At 40.4% G+C, this 22,746-nt stretch overlaps 1 protein-coding gene across 8 annotated transcripts in view; it reads right to left on the reverse strand.

The window, feature by feature from the left end:
• ADGRL2 (adhesion G protein-coupled receptor L2) overlaps positions 1-22,746 on the reverse strand; it is a 180,514-nt gene that overhangs the window by 127,752 nt on the left and 30,016 nt on the right. For all 8 annotated transcript variants that reach the window (XM_044301911.1, XM_044301908.1, XM_044301915.1 and 5 more), the window contains exon 2: positions 20,742-20,914. In XM_044301911.1, the coding sequence (XP_044157846.1) occupies positions 20,742-20,814 (73 nt within the window). In that variant the 5' untranslated portion in view covers positions 20,815-20,914. The remainder of the gene's footprint in view (positions 1-20,741; positions 20,915-22,746) is intronic.

Below are 22,746 nucleotides of genomic sequence, written 5' to 3' on the forward strand. Positions count from 1 at the left end.
GAGCAAAAAATCAATAGCTTTTATTTAGACACGTAGAAGAATGCATTGCTTTACCCACAAGGCCCTGCACTAATGTGGCAAGATGCCGGCTCGGAGCCATAGTGCAAAAATGTTTTGGTTGAATCAAAATAACAATTAGAGCAGAATACGGTAATTACAGCAATGGACGGGCCAAAGGAAGAGCAAAATGGGGATAAAGTGTAGCCCAGATTCTTGCATAGCAATTTACAGACTGAAACTATTCTTCGTTTTAGGGATCTTGTAATCTACAGTTATATCATCTCTTATGCTCTACTTACATCTAGAGCTGCATCCAACAGTCTGCTAATTCTTGGGTTGTGTGACCAGACATGATCCATCTGACTACCCACTGTTTTAGAGTCTTTATGGAGCATGCTCTGTCATTGAGGACAGAGAACGAATTGGTGTTTAAATCAGTAATTATAAAGTACTCCATTCATATCCAAATCTGAATTCAAAATTCATTAGGCTTTCGAGGCTACATGACCCTATGGTGCCCCTCTTTCATTTGGAAAGGGAGCCACCCTCGCCTCTCCACAAACTGAGCCACCCTCGCCTCTCCACAAACTGAGCCACCCTCGCCTCTCCACAAACTGAGCCACCCTCGCCTCTCCACAAACTGAGCCACCCTCGCCTCTCCACAAACTGAGCCACCCTCGCCTCTCCACAAACTGAGCCACCCTCGCCTCTCCACAAACTGAGCCACCCTCGCCTCTCCACAAACTGAGCCACCCTCGCCTCTCCACAAACTGAGCCACCCTCGCCTCTCCACAAACTGAGCCACCCTCGCCTCTCCACAAACCGAGCCACCCTCACCTCTCCACAAACCGAGCCACCCTCTCCTCTCCACAAACTGAGCCACCCTCGCCTCTCCACAATTCCAGAAAACCAAGCTACCCATAGCTCTCTATAAATGGGACCACTCTTATCTGTCCAGAAATAACTTCAACATTGCAAATGTGCTACCCTTCCCTCTACAGTAACAGAAACAGTACAACCCTTTTCTACGAGCAGTGTTTCATACTCCAGCATCAGCTTGGCTGCAATACCAGACCCCTCCATGAACAAGGGTGGAGATGTTTTTTTCCCCCATCCCTTTGGAGGGAGGCGGACATGGCTCTTACAAGTCTTCCATCAAATAAAAGCTTATATTTTCCATATCACTTTCTACAAGAGCCAGCAGGCAAGATTTACTTTTACATGAGGAAGGATTTATTGGTTAACAAACATATAACCTCTAATGTAGGTAATTACACAATGACTGCTTTAATCTACAAGAATCCTTCAGATCGGGCTCAGGGTGGACCCTGAGAATCTGCCTTTTTTCTATGAACTGTCTTAGAAGATCACAGACTCCGTATTAACTGCTGGTGTGGTCCCCTACCGTATATATTACTAACACCAGAAATTGGGATATAATTGGAAGAAAAAGCATGGGATTATCAAGAATAATCAGATAATGTTGGGGAAAAAAACACACTAAAGAAAGATTTCCATTAGACTCCATAACCGCGGCCTGAGATTCAGGAGCTCCCCAGGGGCTCCATATAGGTTATAAAAACCTATTAGCAAACATTAAATGATTTCATCCACTGTATTTCACTGGTGAAGATGAGGAGATGCTGATACAAATGAAGAAATCTAAAAATTTTGAAATTTGTCAAGATAAAGCAAAAAGTATTTTTTTAAAAACATTTAAAAAAATTCCAAAAGGAGCTAAAATAATAAAATTCTTCAAGGGGTTATCGAGGATTAGGAAAACATGGCTGCTTTGCTGCAAAAACAGCACCACCCCAGGCCACACATTGCATCTGGTATTGCAGTGCAGCCTCACTGGCTTCAACAGAGTAAGGCCTAGTTCACACGAACGTATGGCTTTTATAGTTTTTTGCGGTCCGTTTTTCACGGATCCGTTGTTCCGTTTTTGAGTTCCGTTGTGTTTCCGTTTCCTTTCAGTTTTCCCATATGCCATGTACAGTATACAGTAATTACATAGAAAAAATTGGGCTGGCCATAACATTTTCAATAGATGGTTCAGAAAAAACGGAATGGAAACGGAAGACATACGGATGCATTTCCATATGTGCTCCGTTTTTTTGGCGGATCCATTGACTTGAATGGAGCCACCACCCGTGATTTACGGCCAAATATAGGACAAGCTCTATCTTTCAACGGAACGGAAAAACGGAAATACGGAAACGGAATGCATACGGAACACATTCCGTTTTTTTTGCGGAACCATTGAAATGAATGGTTCCGTATACGGAACACAAAAAAAACGTCCCGGACACCCAAACGGCCTAAGGCTACTTTCACACTGGCGTTCGGTGCGGATCCGTCTTGTATCTGCACAGACGGATCCGCACTGATAATGCAAACAGTTGTATCCGTTCAGAACGGTCAAAGTCAAAACGAAACTGTCTTGACTTACATTGAAAATCAATGGGGGACGGATCCGTTTTCAATTGCACCATATTGTGTCAGTGAAAACAGATCCGTCCCCATTGACTTACATTGTAAGTCAGGACAGATCCGTTTGGCTCCGCATCGTCAGGCGGACACCAAAACGCTGCAAGCTGCGTTTTAGTGACCGCCTAAAAAAAAGCAACGGAGACCAAACGCAGCCAAATTCATGCATTCTGAACGGATCCTTATCCATTCAGAATGCATTGGGGCTGAACTGATCCGTTTTGGGCCGCTTGTAATAGCCTTGAAACGGATCTCACAAGCGGACCCAGAAACGCCAGTGTGTAAGTAGCATAAGCTGCAATACCAGACAACCCATGGACAGTGGTGGCGTTCTTTCTCGAAGAAATCTACAGTGTTTTTAAATCACAGGCAACCTCTTTAAATATATTCCATTTAGAATTCTTAATCGTTCCCGCGCAGTTCTTTGGATAACCGACTGCATCGTCAGGTGAGTGGACTGGTGAGCCTGCCGCAAAGGCATTAGAATGGCCAACACATCCTGTCGTGGGCTCTGATTGGCCAGTCTGCTAACATGACACTTATCACACAGGAGTATAGGATGAGGCCCAGGTGAGGGAACGATGAAGAATATAAGAATCCGGGGGCATTTTTTATTTCATTATTTGTCCATAGAAAACTATTTAAAGGGGTTGTCCATAATACTATGGGTTTTAACAGATCTGTTGATGCAGTTGCGAACCTCATATTCATCTTCCCTTACCTTTTTTTTTCCTCAATTTGGACTCTCCTGACCCATTTTTACAGTGTAAATCAATCCCTCTGGTTTGTTTCCATCCTGTATGTAGCACTTCCTGCTTCTGTATCCAACCAAACCCATGATGCACTTCCCCTTGTGCCACAGCTACAGCACCGCCCCTAACCACACCCAACTAGTTTATAGCTCCTCCCACTAAGCTAGTTACATAGACACTCCCCCGACCATGGACATCAGAATAAAGAAAGAGCTGCATGGATAAGGTCATGTGACCACAGCCCAGCACAGAAGACAGGAGCAATAAAAAGGTAAAAGTAATACATTACAAATTTACGGCGACCATCAAAAATGGATGTAAAATTTAGCTCAAGTAGAGAGATCAACAGGGCAATAGTTTGCAGAAAAAAATCTGCATAATTAACACTTTTTACACAAATCTGAGCAGGAGTGTCACAGTGAACTGGTCAGTGACCTCTTTAAAAAAAAAAAAATTATAATAAATCTACACAAAAGAATTGCCTAAAGCCCTAATGTGTATAAATCCCAGGATGTGAAAAAAAACACTAGAAACTTCTAGGTAAGCACAAAAGTACAAAACGGGAGTTCACACAGGATAAGCACTTCTGCATTTAAAAAAAGAGAAAGAAACACAGAAGGACAAAAACCTGATCTGGCTGACAAAACTGACAAGTTCAGCGGAAAGGACAGGATTTAACACAGAAGCAAAATGTAAAAAATAAATAAACTAAAAAAGGTATAAAAATCTAGACGTTCCTATAGTGCTCAAACCGATAACTGCACTTCTGAAAAACCACCAGCTGCTACCAAGATAGATTAGATTACTTAGCAATCACTCGGTAACAACTTCATTTGTGCTGCATAAAAAAATAAAAAACAAAATCATTATGCATGGTATTTCTTCCCAACCTCTGGATTCAAGCATATCAGCTACTTATGTTAATGATATTTTATCCGAGGGGGCTTGAGAACAAACTATTTTTAGCACAAAAACCCATTAGAGAAAGAGTGAAAAAAATTTCACACGTTCCTGTCCTATTTGGTGGTTAAAATTATTTCATACATTCAAAATGAAATGCAATCCGGAGCGGTTACATGATACTTAAGATATTGCTTATTTCGTAGCCTGTTTTATGCAGCATAACATGTACAGACTTTCACGCACATCAAATAAATGTTCACTTAAAGGGACCTCACTAGACAGTAGTAGTCAATCCAGCACATGAGATATTATTCTTAGTTTGTTAAAAATGGCTCCCCCTGGTGTTCAATCTGTATAGCACCTTCTGAGGTAGTCGCACATGCTCAGTTCCATCCTTCAACGGCCACCAACCATATCTACTGTTAGCAGTTACATGGAGAGAGAACTGCATCAGAAAGGACATGCTTCATGAGAAAGGATACACCCCCTGAGATACCAGCTTGATATAAATCTAGCAGAGCAATTGGAGCCAATTATGGGGAGATCGCTGGATCAGGGCTGGTTCTAGCTTTCTTTGAAAGAGGTGGTCATGTACTGGATTATGTATGATTTTCCTTTTTTACATCAATCATGGCATAACCCTGAAGATGGTAATCTTAAGACCATGTTGGCCAGATACTCATGTCAGTTATTTCTCTCGACTCGTCCGAGAATGTATTTGCTCTCAATGCGGTTGTGTTTTTATGAAAAAACAAAAGATTGGGCATGATGAACTTACACAGGCTCGATACTTCTGACAGCTGCCGTTAGTGGCGAGTTGGGACAACTCAATGCCCATCAGAGGCTCGGAAAATGGTATCAAAATCAGTAGTTTTGGACAACATTCATCTAATGTGTAGAGCTTGTGGTGATCAGAAATGTATCACCTTGTCTCATGTGCTGGGACTTAATGTAGTATAAGACAAGCAAAGAAATAGCTTGTAGAAAAAGAAAAAAAAACATGCAATGATGGTCATACTTGGCAAAGTTCTTGTGAACTGAGGTCTACTCTTTACAGTGGCCTGCAGACGTAAAAGGTCAAATTCTTTTATCAGAGAGGAAAAAAACAAAAAAACTAAGCACAGAAAATGTGTGAGATATCTAAGATTTCCATGTCTAATACCAAACATCTAGAAAAATCATTTTCTGGATTATACAATTTCCTGTAAGATACTTCCATACTGTGTCGAGGCTTGTGGTCACTGGCAAACCAACAAGGGGTGGAGAATAATAGCAAGTAACTTTTCTTCCCGCCGTTTTTGCATAAATTTTGATTGGTCATTTTCAAGGCTGGTTAGTCTAGAATTCTGTTGGTGGTTTTAACCAATTTTGAAAGGATCTGTTAAGTGTCTAATAACTTTGGAGGAACCATCCCAAAGGCTAGCATGGGAGGGTTCCTCAGAATGGGCTTCTCCAATGAATATGTTGGGTAAGGGGTGTCTATCAGGTACTCTTTCTCCATTAAAAAACATGAAAACTAGTTCAAGCCAAAAGGGATGATAACAGTTGACCAAAAAAGAATCATATGTCTAGGGCCAGCATTAGAAGTACAAAACTTGTATAGTCAACCTTTTTATAACGCTAAGCAAAGCTAAAGCCAAGCCATTTAGGAAGAAATCTGTGACGCCACCAGGACAGTCAAGACATGAAGTAAGCGACTGTTTTTGAGAAACCAGCTCATCAGATCTCCTAAGGAATTAAGTGAGGAAGCCATTTTAAGATCCAATGTTCACAAGAACATAGACCATTAATTCACAAAAGGACCGGTGACCTCATCAAAGCATGACACACATGTAGGTAATAGGTGCACATTAAAGCTTTGTCCAAAGCCTGCGTGTACTTGTTTTACAGTAATTCAGCAATGGCGTGTATAGCCAAGAGTAGGACGCCAAGAATATAAAAGGAAAACATTTAAGATATTGGAAGATGCATAAGGATCTAAAGGCTCTGCCAAACTAAACAGTGACAGTAAGGCTTAAAAGTGAACAATTATACGACTCATTTCCCGCTCTCCTCCTGGACATGTTCTAGTGAAGGTGCAGAGTAGAAACAGCAGGGAACTCTTGAAAGAAAAACTTTACAAATCACAGAAAACTAACATTAACGCATTACTTATTCTGTCTTATGAAAACCACCCTGACAAGAGAGACGTGCAGTGGAACATCGCTGTATTAAAAGACAGGAGATCCCTGAGGCTGCAGACATTGCCAGTCGCGGTTTTCACCCAAAAAAAAAATCATTTCTGTTTTCTATCAATGGAAAATATTCTGCTTTCATAGAAAACAGCTTCAATACAGCAAGATGACAGGGTTGAAGAGGGACACCTATTTTTTTTCCTTCTTTTCACCACAAAATCCTGAGCGGCATTTTTGATAGCAAGTGACATACATAATCATGATATACTACTCTCAGTCATGAAATGCAAAAAAAAATAAAACTGATGCAACGTGGCCTCAGTGCAAAATATGTAACAGTGAATTATGTGAAAGAGAGGCACCAAGCCGGGTGCAGCTGCTCCTTCTGCACCCCCCATAGCTACAGCTCTAGTAAAATTGGAGACGCTTTTTAACTCCTAACATATGCTCGTTACTTCTTGCATAGATATACCTCTGACTGCACCATTACTAGACCCTCATATCTAAAAACTGCAGGTTTTCTATTAAAATGAATAGAAAAATACTAAGGTGACATTTGTATTTGTTCAGCTAGTTCCCAGGGTCAATGTTAGTGGCCATGCAGGGGCTTCTATGGTTGTTTTCTCAATACAGGAGATTGTTTTCACAGCCGAACCCATTGAGAACGTCGGATTCGGCCAACTAATGTATATGGGGAGCTCCTAATTCTCTCCATATTAGATGATGTCGCGGAAGAGAGGATTGGGCTAACTGAATATTATCTCCTCATCCTTTTGTTCTCCCAAGATATAAGCCACTGCCAGTAGTGTTCTCTCTCCCCGAAGACAACACATACATGCTTGGACAATACTAACGTGTATGGGGAGAGATAGCTGAGAGATTGAATGTGTATTGCCAGTTTAGGCACGGAAGCTACTTGGTTTGCCACTATGGAATGGGGTGACATACAAGGCCAAGAGAGATCTGGAGGTGTTACGCAGTGGAAATTCAATGAGGCGACCACCAGAAAGTGCAGTAAAAAGTGATCTTTTGGGGAGGGGGGGTGGAACTCTTAAAGGGTAACTGTCATGTTTCAGTCTTTAGTTTCTTCACATACCACTGTTTTCCTTGAGTTTTTCCCTTAGTTATGGCTGTTTAAACATTTACAATATGAGGACCTTCTCAAGATGGCTCCTTTGCCAGTTCTGAGGCCAAAACTGCTTTCTCTCGCTTCTCATAAACACAAACACTTGCTGTAGCCAGCAGCTCCCTGCCAGCCAATCAGATTACTGAGAGACACACCTCCTCACTCTGAAGCCTAATGCAGCCATGCAGTGTGAAGAACCTCCCCTCCATCTTCCTGTCTTCTTAGCCAGAGACAGACAAGCCATAGAAACTGTCTTAAGGGAGCAGTGGAAAGAGACAGAGGACATTAATGAAAGCCGTTATTGTAAGGTAATTAGAGATCTTTTGACAATCATTGACAAACTAACTCAGGTATACATGCCTAGCTCTAATCAACTAGCAAATAAAAAAACATATGAGAGTTACACTTTAAAGAAGATACCTAAATGCACAATCAATAAGGGGAATTGATAATCCATCACATAAAAATCTGGTCTAGATAGGTGATGATCTTCTCAAAGAGAAGATCCTTTGGAGAGGTTTCACTGTATTTATGTGCATGTGTGACCAAAAATAATTGTCTAAGCACCAAAATGGACGTCAACAGTTGTACATTTTTCGCTCTCACTTTAAAAAGATCAGCATTGGAGCATTAATTTTCCTACTGAATATCTCAAATGCATTTTTGAAACGCTTAGTACTAAACAGCAAAAAAAAGTAAAATGATGTTACTCATTACCATGATTCTTAAGAGGCATCAATAGCAGCTCCCATATTACAAAAAGCTGGCTGTGCCTACACTATATTGGCAAAACCAACCAAGGTAAGCAGAACAATGTGTTCAAAGTATCAAAAGCACCTTAAGAATATTTTTTTTTCCTTTTGGTCTTTCTAAACTGGATAAACTTCCGAGTGGATAAAAATTTGCTCTTCTATGGCAGTAAGAAAAAAATAAAAATAAAATGTTATTTAAATAATTAAAAAAAACGAACTATTTCAATAAAGAGTGCCCTTTTGCCGATATGGAGGAATAGTGTACCTAACTCTAGTCCTTATCTGACAAGAGTCTCAATAGTCTGACATTCCATTTTAACCTAATCACTAGAACAAAACTACTTTATGTAAAATGATCTTCCAGTTGCCTTAGTTACAAATCCCCACAGTCTGGTGTAATCGAAATCTACTCACGTAAGTTAGGAATGATTAGGACCCCAAATTAAACCAAACATAAATTCGAACAGTTAACTACCGTCATAAAAATGGAAAAAAGAACAGTTGGTTAACACTTTCAAATGCCTTACATACACAGAGGCTCGAACCATAGAGGACGGGGATCTCCATTTGGTGATAAGGCTGGTTACGAGATGTCCCTACAGCTTAGACTAAAGTGAACAAGCACGATAACGGCATTTGTATGGGGCTAGCCCAACTGTTCACCACCGGCAGATCCTTTTCTATATATTTTTTTTTCTCCAGACGGAGATGAACTGCTATTCACCAAAAGATAAATCTTCATGGCCCAATAATGACTATGGTGACGTTGGAAATACAGTTGTGTACAGAGTTTTAAAGGGGGCTCTTCTCATGGGTAGAACCCCTTTCCCTTTGACTTATTAGCTCATATGCATTTTCAGTAGGGTTCTCGGTAAATGTGGTCCAACCATGTGTTACACAGCCATTCATTTGATCGTCAATGATAGGAGCTGGTATTGCTGGTGGTTTCTGAAGGGATCGCACGTACTGAATTTCAATTCCCAATCCGTTTTCTGGCTGACAGGATACCACACTATTTTGGTTATCCCAGGAGATAATGATTCGTTTAGACTGCCCAATCGTCAGGCAGATTATTGGGAATAAACCTTCCTATGAACGTTCGTTCCCGATAATCTGCCCATATAAAAGGTTCTGTAGATCACCCAATGAACGAATAAAACACTTGCTCATCTAGTGAAATGATCTTGGCTGTGAGACACCTCAATCATCATTTCTGGGCAGTGGATCGTACCGCGTAAACAGCACTCTGCTACCCAGAAACAATGAGGGTCATTTACAAAGACTGGTGTTTTACGCTTCTCTTTGATTCTCTATGTGCTACCATAGGATTTACATAATTTTTGAATAGCCGTGTATCAGGTCATAAATTAGGTACATCTATCGAAGTCTGTATGCCTGAAAAGAAAATGTACTTCATTCCCTGAGTGGAGTGGATTTTTTGTTTATTTTTAAGCCTAAAACTTGGATAAATGTGGGCGAATATGCCCCGCCATCGTCACTCATTCAGGGTCTTCCAACTTTTAACAAGACTTTTGAGTTAGTAATTGACACCCAATGAATCTATAAAAGACATAAAACAGGTAACAGTGCATCACATTTAACAAAAATATGGTCAAGCCTATTGGGCATTCATGTGGATAAATGATAGTGACTAGAAATTGTATTAAAGCGTAAATAATTAAAATATTAAAAATTCTATGGAAGACCATCATACAGCCGTAGACTTACTGCACAATTCAATCTATAGAGCCTGGAATTGTATGGTAGACTGTACGATAAGGCACACACATTATACTGAAGGCTAAATGTAACTAAACAAACTAAACAATACTGTGTACTATACTTGGGACTATTGGGGACACATCAAACAAAAAAAGTTACATTTTATTTTATTTATTTTTCCCTTAAAAGGTTAAAAAAGCTAATTAGTGAGCTAAAAGGTACGTTAAGGCTGGCAAGAGGATTAAGGAACCGAAACTATAAAGTGACATTTTAATCCTTGTCAACTACAACAATCAACTCTTCAGAGATTTGCCTGAAGATTTCTCACTAAGACCTGGAAATGAACACTCACTTCAATGGGTGAGCGGGAAGGGAGGGGGAGCTAGATATTTGGTTTGAGGCTGTACCCCAAGGAGAGGTGTACCTGGACTAACTCATGGCATGGAGATTAGCATCAGAAGATAAATTTGTAGGAAAAGAAAAAGGAAGCAATAAACTAGAAACCTAATACAAAAACTTCAGCTGGGAAAATTGGGCACAATAACAAAAATTGTAACAAAAAACACATGAAACGTGATGGATGAAAACACTCATTTTGATCATTTGCTATTAAATTCTACAAGGATCTGATGAAAAATCCACCACCTCATGCATCATTGCGTACAATTGAGATGTGTACAACCTCCCTCCCACTTTTACACAATTACTTTGGGTTTGACCACAAAAGTTGCATGTCTGAATACAGTGTCACACACAACTCAATGCATTCCGATGGAAAGCAACAATTACTTGGCAAAAAGTCATAGCTTTGCTCTAGTTCCTCTAAGTGCTTTGATATGTTAGACTGTTTGCGCCCCCCTGCAATTTTAACATGGAGTGATATAAGCTGAGGATCATCTCCTGAGATATTCATATTAAAAATCAGCCATAATGTAAGTTTCTCCCATAGATGAGCATAATGTCCGGTGAACACCTAATTAGAAGTGTGATAATTGGAGCAACCTAAGACTCTGTCATCATATTTAATGCATGAAAACCAAATGAGTCAACGCTCACAGCTCTATGCGAAATGCACAGTAACTGGAGAAGGGCCTGAAGGTTCTCACCCATCAGCTACACTTTTAATCCAGCCCTGGCTAGGGTAAAAAGGGGAAGTCAAAATAATTTTAAGATGTACATGTCAAAGGAGAAGATTAATGGAGAACCATTACAGAGTTCGCTCTTTCTGCCAAAGAGTTAATCCCTTGACCAAGTCACTTCCCAGACACCAATGCGAAAACACAGACCTATAAAGATGTGAGGATCACTTTAAACTTACAGGAAAGTTCATGAGACAAAAGGGGAGAAAATATGGTTTTAGCAGACAAAGCATTTTAATGCGTGTCATTTTGCCTTAAGGTAGCTTTACCCTTTGCTTGTAGAAACACGAATGGTTCTCATTTCTAAAAGTAACCAGTGACAATATTCACCACTTCTCGTTTCAACAGAATATATGCCATAAGTCACAGGAGCTTTATAAACGGATGATTATGCGCTTCAATCCTTTGCAGAATATGAAAAGGGACATTTCAGTAGCCAGAAACAATAGGAAGGACACAGTAGTGTACAATTTCATCTGTCTTCCTTCGCACTTACATCCCCCCTCGACAAAGAGGCAGGCAGCAGTATGCGGCTTAGAAATGGATAAATGTCAGCTAAATATTCATGCTGAGAGACGGGTTACAATGGAAGCAATAGTGTAAGGGCATAAATCGCTCAGAATACTCCCATTACTGGTCCATAATTATTATTTTTTTTCATAATTTTTTATTTTTTTTTATACCTGTACATGCAATACTACTACCCTACCAGTAATAATAAAGAAAAGCTATATATTTATTTAATTTTTCCACTTTTTGCTCCTTCGCATCTACAGTACATTCAGAATTTCCCAATTTAAAATGAGCGCAGACCTAATTGTCCTAACGTGCCATAGGCAATACAGTGTATTAGAAAGATATTGAAGATATAAAATGTTAAAGAATCAGTACATTACATCAATTTTCAAAAGACAGCTTTGATAAAATGTTAAAGCCATGCATCTCCATATTCCTTGACCCTGCGTTTGCTCATAGAAATGCTTTGCTAATAACATTTAACAAGGGTTTCCAGGAGACCTTGACATCCAAACATTCTCCATCATATTAAATAATTTACTCCTTAAGCTCGCATCTGATCTATTGATCAGTAAACAGAGGCTGATGTGCGCAATAAGAAAAAAAAAAAACAGTAACGATCAACATAAGGACGTAACGCTACGACACATGCGAGGAGCACAGACCGCTAAAGTAATACACACAGTAAAGAAAGACAGAGCAAACATCAGGAAAACTAAAACAGTGAAATTTGAAATAATTTATCATCTTTAAACTAAGCAATGGACTTTTATGCGCAAAGTTTAAAAAAAAATATAAAAAGAATGAAAAATACCCAAAAGCATTTTTTTCTTACAAAAACATAATGTTTAACGTTCTACAGGGCCTTCATTTAGGCTGGAGGTTAAAATTTATGTTATGCCTAGCCTGAACAGAACCTTCATCGACTAAAGGTAGACAAATGTACCTAATTTGGGAAAGCAAAACAAACATAAAGCCCATATTTAAAAATCACCGCACTCAATCTTTTACCTGCGCTAAATATGAAAGACATTTAACAAACGACCAGTATACGTGAAAGAAATGTATATTTGGCTAAATTTGGGAGGGGGCCCTTTTCAAGAAAAAAATTATAAATAAATAAAAGTAATTGTACTGGTAGTTTCTATAGGGAACTTTATATATATATATATATATATATATATATATATATATGTATATACACACACATACATAAATGGTATATACACACTAATTTACCGTATTTTACTCATTTGATATTTTTTTTATTAAAACACTACCAATGATTTTTTTATAATTTTTTTTTAAGATACAGGGACAGATGTGCTTTGAGAGAAAGGATTTACTTTAAAAGTGACTTGAATAAAAATGGAAAGTTTGAGTAAAATGAATGTCGAGCCATAAAAATACTCTGGTGTTTGGCAACCATATGGGCTACGTATTCTGGGAGAGAAAGAAATGTGGCAACATCACGGGCCGAATGCCTCATGTATAAAAAGACAAGGGCATATTAAACTAAATTCTCCATTTAATACGTTTCCGTTTCTGATAAAAGTTATAGCAGATGTGCAATTTCAGAGCAATTTTATAATTGGGAGCTTGTCTCTTGACTATTTAGATTTGGTCAGAATGTGGTATCTTAATTCCCTCGAATTCAGCCTCGATTTCCGACTTCATTTTACCATACCACCCCCGGGAACTCGAACAATTCCCCCCCCCCCCCCTTCTTCCCCGTTGCTATTCGAATATTACTTATTCTGATTTTTGGGTCTTTTTTTTATTAGCTTGTAAAAATTAGGTTTACTGTCTCTCTGTGCATTTCCTTCGAGTTGCATGAAAGCGCCGGTTCTTTCTCCTTGCAGTTTGTAGCCAAGAGATTACTTAAGTAATAAGAAATAAAAGGGAGGGAATTTCCTGAAACTTAATGACTGTGGAGTACTCATGATAAAAAGGCCAAAAAAGACCCTTGTAAGCAGCCGAGCCCGGAACGAGATCGTTTATGTCACAAACAAGAAGCCCCCGCAGCAGTGATCATTACGACTGGCTCCTGCAAAAGCCCTATTCAAAAATACAGTCAAGCAGCTTTCATATTTTACTTCTAAGAAAACAGGAATATAGTACAGATGGAATTATAGTGGAATTAGTTCTTGGCAAGGACAGAGTTTTTCTTTTTTTTTTCCCTCTTCCCCACTGCTGGTTACAAAGTCAACATTCAATGCAATGGTTTTTTTCGCCCACAGCAAGTGACACACTAACCACTGGAACTAACGCAGTGACGGCCCTTTAAGCAACAGAAACTGGCTGATGTTTATCAAGCAACCAACTGCGTGATCTGTCGGAGAAAATCCTTCCATGTGCCACTCAAATCCAAATAAAGTTAACCTTTTTTATGCTTTCGAGGAGAACACAAAAATCCAAAAAAAGGAGCTAGTATCTGTCTGGCAAGGAGGAAATGAGGTGAGAGGGGGGGGGGGGGGGGGGGGACGGAATCACTATGGAATAATTTGCCTACACCTGCAATCCCTCAAAATTATACAGAAACATACAAGATTAACAGCAGGGAATTAATTTCATTTTCTGAAACAGCTGCAAGATCTTGAAAAAAAAAAAAAAAAGTGTGCAGCATTTCCATTCCGGCGATTTAAAGGGGATGGCTCCGGCAGTCCTCCGAGTTCACATCTCTAACATAACATTTATTTCCACTTTTACACTTTTTCATTCATATTAGGTGCTACTAATTTTTACTGTGTTGCCCTTGGCCCACTTTCCATTCCACCAGCGAGCTGTAAGAAATGTGTATGGGCTCTCACGTGAATACTGTGGCTCAAAGCCATGTTAATATTCACATTATGAAACTTGTACTGTTTCCCTCCCTTTCTCCCAGCGTCCAAAAAAGATTCATGCTTAACCTAGATATTTAATACGGTCTCAAAGACGCTGTGTCTCGAGCCTGATTTACAGCACGAGAATAACACGGATAACTTATAGGTTCTACTTCAGCCAACTAAATGGTGAACTAATCACTGGGACCGGACCTGGTACACGTTAAAATACAATCCCCGATAGGTCCTCTGCTTGAATCTGAAAATTGAATTGTTCTAGCAGATATGGGACATCTACTAATGTAATATGATCATTATTAAGACAGAGAACAAAACATTTAAAATTTTTGGAAAGGATCTGTATAATATGTGGGCGTTTTTTTTGTTTTTTATGCAATTCTTTTTGAAAGGGGCAGTATGACATTCCTTAAAACAGTTATTACCTCTGTATATTATATCTTGGAAAATCCATATACTAATATTAAAACCTCACCTTGTCCACACCATAAAGAGTTTAAAAAAATCTCCCAACGATTTAGGAAACATTGACTTCTGTTGAATGCAGTGGATTTTTTTTTTTGCGTTAATGTGAATTTCAGCCGGTGTGGAGGACAACTGTAGTGCTTAGGCAAAAGATAATTGACAGGAAGTCAGCAATGTTATCTTCCCCCTTGATCTCCATCTAATCTGCAATTCTGAGAACCTGAAAAACATTGACCTGAAGCTTCATGCACACTACCGTATTACATCTCTTTACAATCTTTGAGTTTCATTGACCTGTACTATAGTAGCCACAGAAGTTTACAAGGCCCTACTATAATCCATTATGCCTCTGACATCAAACAGAGGGCATCTAGAGGTTTTCTTTTCCAGTAGATTTCACAGAAGACCAAGAAAAAAGGTAACTTGTGTCACATTCCATGGGAACCAATATTGCTTCTAGAGGAGACTTTTTTCCTTAAGAAGGTTCCTGGAGGCACCATATATCTATCCAAGGTGCCCCTCTACACAAGTTTGATCACAAGGCTCTCTCTACTCTGTCCACGACACCTAAATTGGTGTTCCCTACATCCAACATTTATCATCGATCCTCTTGATGGGTGACAAATATCTGATTGCTTGGGCCCCACTAAAACAGTGGAGCAGTGAGGAGGAATTTGAATGGAGCAACAGTCTAACATCAATTGTGGAGAGATCCATTTAAAGTGGATAGCCACATTTCTTTTCTTAGCAAATTCCCCCTCTTGGGCATGCCTGCAAAGGGATGCATACTTACCTGCTCCCCTTCACTGGGTCCCAGTTCCTTCACTCCCTAGCATAGACTGTCTCACTTAGGTCCCCTGCTGTGAACATCAGCTTTTACACCGCAGTGGTGACTTGCCCATCTTGAGTCATGTGACCAATTGACATGCCACCAGAGGACCAGGTCACTGCTGTGGCAAGGATAGGCTGCAGCTGTGTAAAAAAGGATTTTGACAGTAAGGGATCTGTATGAAGCAACCAAGGTTGGGAAGCCAAGACCAGATGGCAGGGAGCAGGTTAGTATGCTTCCCTTTGCAGATCTATCGAACTAAAGAAGGTGGCCAACCCCTTTAAAAGCTTTTTTACACTATTATACATGCAATACCTCAGGTTTGGTCCTCCTTTAAATGTTATATCCACAAGTAAATTCTACAAATGACAAAACAAGCATATCCAAGTCTTTCCGGTTGAACTCGATGCCCTATTGGATGACAATAGGGGCTACTTACTAAGAAAACCTATAATGCAGTAACCCATAATAATTAGCTTTGATCTGCCGGGCACAAATGAAAGAGACAACAGAAGTCAATGTCTGTTATTTATGGGTTATTGAGCATGGACGGTAATTAACCTCTGCGTCTCATACACTGATTAAAATAAGCCCCCTAACAAAAACACTGCAGGAGTAAATCATCCTTGCAGCTTCCAGGACTTTTATGAGATTTAACCCGGTCTTCATTTTCCACTCATTTCAAAGAGCTTTTGTGTTCTTAGAGGAGAAATGGAGTTTTCACGTAAATTATCAAAGTCATGTAGGCGCACCATTTATTTATTGAAGGTTAATTGGCTCTCACATACCCTCTACGGTCAAGGTGCCTGAACTGCACTTCACTCAATCTGTGGCAGCGCCGGAAAGATTTCCAGAAATAAAAACAAACATTTTCTTTTTTTTTACTTAACCAGCAAAATTCTGATACTTTAAGTGGTGGAGCTTTGCCACTCATTTAGCTTTTTAATAAAATAAGGTCACACAAATGTGTTTTTTGTTCACATGTTCTCCTGCCTCTTATTAAAAAGGTTTCAAAGAGCCTATCGGCATGATCAACCCTATTAAAACAGGCATATTGTCTGGTAGGGTTGATCATGCTGAGTAAAGTGATATATTTATTTTGTATCTAAGGTTAAAAGGGGGTTTCCAAACTTTTATAACTGATGACCTAGCCTATTTTTATTTTTTATTTTTTAAAGGCAAAGCCCCAATTTTGCCGGACCTGCAAAGGGAAGATGACTTACCAGCTCCCCACTCCGTCTCCTACAGGCCTGTGATCCTCCGCTGGGCTAAAGTGACAAATCCGGTTGTTGACATCGGCTGGAGCCCAGCGGAGCATTGCAGGCCTGCAGGAGAAGGAGCAGGGAGCTGGCGCCAGGATGCAGGCAAGACATCTTCCCTTTACAGGTCCGGCAGAATGAGGGCAGTCTTGCACAACCTCCTTAAGTTACCCCCCAAAAAAAGCCTTTTTGCAGGATCCAAAATGCTTGGGACCAACAAGAAGGGACCAAAGATGGAAACATATGTGTAATGATCACAACAATCAATTCAAATCTCACTCCAAACCTTACAGCTACCGAACACCATAGTAATGCATTATTGCCACAGTTGCTGAACTCTCCTAAGTCTGCATTGTCGTTATCACACCCGTCCAAAGAGCAGCACCCTGGCGATCAGCTGTTTGCAGGAGCTGCTGTGCTAGAACTACACAACTCCATGCACTATGTGGTGGTCATCATGCCGACTTACTGCAGCACTGCTCCCAAATGCACACTCTATAAGGAGCTGTGGTAGAACTCCATGTAGTGGTCATCGAGCCCACTTACTGCAGCACTGCTCCCAAATGCACACTCTATAAGGAGCTGTGGTAGAACTCCATGTAGTGGTCATCGTGCCCACTTACTGCAGCACTGCTCTCAAATGCACACTCTATAAGGAGCTGTGGTAGAACTCCATGTAGTGGTCATCGTGCCCACTTACTGCAGCACTGCTCCCAAATGCACACTCTATAAGGAGCTGTGGTAGAACTCCATGTAGTGGTCATCGTGCCCACTTACTGCAGCACTGCTCCCAAATGCACACTCTATAAGGAGCTGTGGTAGAACTCCATGTAGTGGTCATCGTGCCCACTTACTGCAGCACTGCTCTCAAATGCACACTCTATAAGGAGCTGTGGTAGAACTCCATGTAGTGGTCATCGTGCCCACTTACTGCAGCACTGCTCTCAAATGCACACTCTATAAGGAGCTGTGGTAGAACTCCATGTAGTGGTCATCGTGCCCACTTACTGCAGCACTGCTCCCAAATGCACACTCTATAAGGAGCTGTGGTAGAACTCCATGTAGCGGTCATCGTGCTCACTTACTGCAGCACTGCTCCCAAATGCACACTCTAAGGAGCTGTGGTAGAACTCCATGTAGTGGTCATCATGCCCACTTACTGCAGCACTGCTCCCAAATGCACACTCTATAAGGAGCTGTGGTAGAACTCCATGTAGTGGTCATCATGCCCACTTACTGCAGCACTGCTCCTAAATGCACACTCTATAAGGAGCTGTGGTAGAACTCCATGTAGTGGTCATCATGCCCACTTACTGCAGCACTGCTCCTAAATGCACACTCTACAAGGAGCTGTGCGATTCCGGCGTGTGATCGCGGCATAGCAGCGCCTGCAAACAGCCAGCAGCCTGACTCTCCTGATCTGATATGGATGACAAATCCTAAAGGAAAGGTTAACAATATTACACCTAAAAAAAAAAAACAACTTTAAAATACAGAGGGCTTGGTGTCTACGGGATGATTGACAGGGAATAAAAATTCCTAGACCTGTGATTCACAACTTTATTTCACATATCTTCGGCTCTAAGAAATATCTCCATTCATATGTGTGAACGATATTAGCAGCTCTATTAATAGGCTTTGAACGGTAGGGTTTGCATCACAATAATGGCAAAAATATGATAACCAAATGACAATTTGAGAAAAAAACGTTAAAAAGTCAAAATCACAAAGGAACCCTAAGGCTACCTGGACACAGTGCGGATTTGTATGCAGAAAAACAGCATCAAGAAAAACAGTAAGTAACTCTACACTATTTACCACTGTTTTAGTGTGGTTTTATGCAGTTTTTGTTGCTGATTTTCTGTTTATGTTAATAAACTTATTGAAGTCAATGGGGGGGGGGGGGAGGGCACTATATGCATAAGGTGTAGAATCACACAAATGTCATGCTGTAGATTTTAAAATCTGCACGGATTACTTAGCAACACAGAAAAAGTGCACGTAATCTGCATCGTGTGCAGTTACCTTAAAAAAATTAAATAAAAATGGCTGCAGTCTTGTTCTGCATTGGCTGGTTTAATAGGCTCTACAATCCCGATTCTTCGGAGCCGGCATGCAGCGTTCACAATTCACTGGGTGCATTGATGCGGAACATTTGCATTAACAGAGTCTACCTTATGCCGTGGCAAAAACGTTGCAAACAGGAGAAGGAAGAGTGAAGATATTTCAAAGACACCAACTAACACCTCATTTACCTTTTTAGGAAATCTCAATGCGTTAACTCGGGCTGATGCAAAATAAACAAAGGGAGGCATTATCCATGAAGTAACACATTGTGCTAAGAGAGGGCAGGTCTGTGCCTCATATCACTTCCAGAAGGGAAAGAAAGGGCAAGCAGTGAAATGAACACGGACCACTGAGATGTTAAAAATACAGCCGGGATGTAAGAGTAATCCTCTGATCTTACAAATAAACACATAAAGCCATTAATCAGTGCGAAAGATCCCTTAACAAACGGAATGCCAGGCTAGAGACAAAACAGGTATTTCCATGCATAGCCCCTCATCCACAAACTGATCGTGTTTCACTGCCGCCAACATCTTCAATTCTATACATTTGAGGGGTAGTCTTATCTCATTTATGGTATATACACGAGATGTCAAATGCCCGACAGGTGCAGGACCAAGAGGTGGAACCCAGTCCTACTATAAATGTCAAGATGGACAGCCCCTTTAAAAACTAAAAAGTCTTGGCGTAAAACCTCGGGGCATGAACAAGTCCTGTATACAGCGTTGTCACACTGTTGTGATATAGAGAAGATAGTGGGAGGATAACTTGGATCTCAATTATCACAAACACGGGGATCCGCCCTGTGTAGTTACCAGTAATTTAGGTCATTGACATCAGTCTCAATGTCTTGGAAGGTCTGTCAATCCAGATGTCACCTGGCAGCTCCTAAATGAAGCCATCTATACTAACTGTATCATTGCTCAACCCTTTCATATTTTAAATTAACTGAATTGTCATCAGGGTTTTCACAATCATCACTACAAAAACATTGAAGGAGAATGGAAAAAGTTAACCGGGCAAATCCGAAAACTGGGTTCACCTGGTTAAAAAAAAAAAGTTTGGAATTAGGACTCGTATGTTAAATGCAATACCTAGGGGAGTCCTGGAAATTATATACTTGGCATCCATGGAAGATGTAAGTAATTAAATCAAGGAGGATTATTGGATTTACTTCCTAGAAATCCTTTTAGATTCACAGAGAGGTTCTACAGAAACCTTACCCTTAGGGCTCATGCACACGACCGTATGCCCTCCGAGACATACGGTCTGTGACCGGGCCATATGTCCCAGAGCAGCATCATAGGTTACTATTATACTATGCACATTGGGCCGCCGACGGGACCAACTGTACTGCTTATATAAGTGCAGGACAATAGTCCCACAGGCGGCCCGATGCGTACAGTATCATAGTAACCTATGATGCTGTGCGCTCCCGTTCGTACGTTGTATGCCGCTCTGGGACATATGTCCCGCTCATGGACCGTATGTCTTGGAGGGCATACGGTTGTGTGCATGAGCCCTTAGGTGAACATTTCACTTCAATGGCCGAGGCAGCCACACCGATATTATTGTAAGAAGAGTCATTGTGACCGGGTGAATATGGTGCTTGCTGAAGTAGCTGCACATCACTGATTACATAAATCAGGGGCCAAAACAACTAGAACCATTAACAGCCCTCATGTCATGACAAATAAAAAAGCTTACCTTCTGTACACTGCAAGATGGCGATAAGAAGGAATAACCAATGGGTTTGCATTCTGCTGCCAGGAGCCACCATTATTGATCCCTTGTAATGATTTCTTTGTATTCCTTAATGAATCCAGTTAAATTAGAGCAACTTCATTGAGGAGAGGGATAGACATCACTCCTCTTCATGCCTGGAAATAAATTAACAGATGTCAGTAATGCAATGACAGGATTCCAAAAATGCTGCAGAAATTACATCGACTCATCTATTCTACGGAAAAGTCCATAGTAATTCAAAATTCAAATATTTTACAAACCAATAGAATTAAAAAATTAAAAAAAACATTGGAGAGAGGTTGGAGAATTTTCACCCATGAACACAACCTATTACGTTTATTAGAAAAACAGAAAAGATGATGCTCATTGGATGAATAGCTACAGTAGAGAAAATATCTCCTAGTCATATAATGTTCATGGATAGTGGAACGCAGACAAGCAGTTGTCTCGTCAACCACTGATGTCCATAAGACATCTGCTGGTCCATGGCCACAAGCAGAAAAATCACAAAGTCCACATTAATTTAAAATATTTAATAAATCTATGGCATTAATAAAAAAGGCAAATAAAATCATAATTTGAGCTAATTATTGTTTGGAGGAGTTGACCTCTCTAGAATCTGGTTCTTCATGCATTTCCATCATCGGAGAGAGGTTGGACAACCTTTACCCAATGAACACAGTCCTTTCCACATGGAAAAGATGATGTTCATTGGATGAAGAGCCAAGGTAGAGCAGATGTCTTGTAGTCATATAACGTTCCTGGATTGAGGAACGAGGACGAGCAGATGTCTCCTCACCCACTGATGTCCATAAGACATCTGCTCGTCCACAGCCACCCTTAAACACAACATTTAAAGTATTAATTTTATTTTTTGACCTGCTCAAGTCACGGTAGAAAAATGCCAGCATTAAGCTAAACAGGATATTCCAGCCACAGTGTAACGCTTCATTCGCACATTATGCTCGATTCTCAGACAATAGGGAGAATGATGCTTAAATAACTTTTAAAATTCTGCACATTCCAAAAAAACATCAAACATGTCAAAGCAAAGTAACTTCCTAAAGTTCAGACAACACCAAAACAATACCGGCTTAGGTGAGTCACTACACAAAGTGGAAGCCATGACTGATTGCCCCGTAAGCTAGCCCGAACACCTTGCCTGGAAACAAAGTATCACTTAAAGGGGAAGTCTAGTCAAATGGCTTGAGTTTAAACTAGAGAAGCAAACTAAGGCTACTTTCACACTAGCGTTTTTTGGCGGATCCGTCATGGATCTGCAAAAACGCTTCCGCTACAATAATACCACCACATGCATCCGTAATGAACGGATCCGGTTGTATTATGTCTTATATAGCCATGACGGATCAGTCATGAACACCGCTGAAAGTCAACGGGGGACGGATCCTTTTTCTATTGTGTCAGAGAAAACGGATCAGTCTCCATTGACTTGCATTGTGTGTCAGGACGGATCAGTCTTGCTCCGCACCACATTGCGGACAGAAAAACGCTGCTTGCAGAGTTATTCTGTCCGCGATGGGGACGTAGCCAAACGCATTCCGTTTAGTTTAGTTCAGTTTTGTCCCCATTGACAATGAATGGGGACAAAACGGAAGCGTTTTCATCCGCTATTGAGATCCTATGACGAATCTCAATAGCGGAAATGGAAAGCGCAGGTGTGAAAGTAGCCAAACTAACTAGAAACTACAGAATTTGATCAAATGCTAATTACAATAAGATTTCTACTGTTTATCGATATAGTTTCCACTAAGCCGGAAAAAAAAAATTTCCATGGAAAATTAAATGCGTTGCAAAAAAAAAATTCAATAAAGAAAGCCACACACATGAGATTGTCCACAGGCCACTCTGGGGTGCATCATCACCTGCAGGAGCTAAATAATCTATCCTTCAGCCAACATCTGTTAGTGAGGAACGGTGCGGCGGTCTCCCACTGAAATTGGCAGCT

This window comes from Bufo gargarizans, chromosome 7 (genome assembly GCF_014858855.1).
Source record: "Bufo gargarizans isolate SCDJY-AF-19 chromosome 7, ASM1485885v1, whole genome shotgun sequence".
NCBI lineage: Eukaryota > Metazoa > Chordata > Amphibia > Anura > Bufonidae > Bufo > Bufo gargarizans.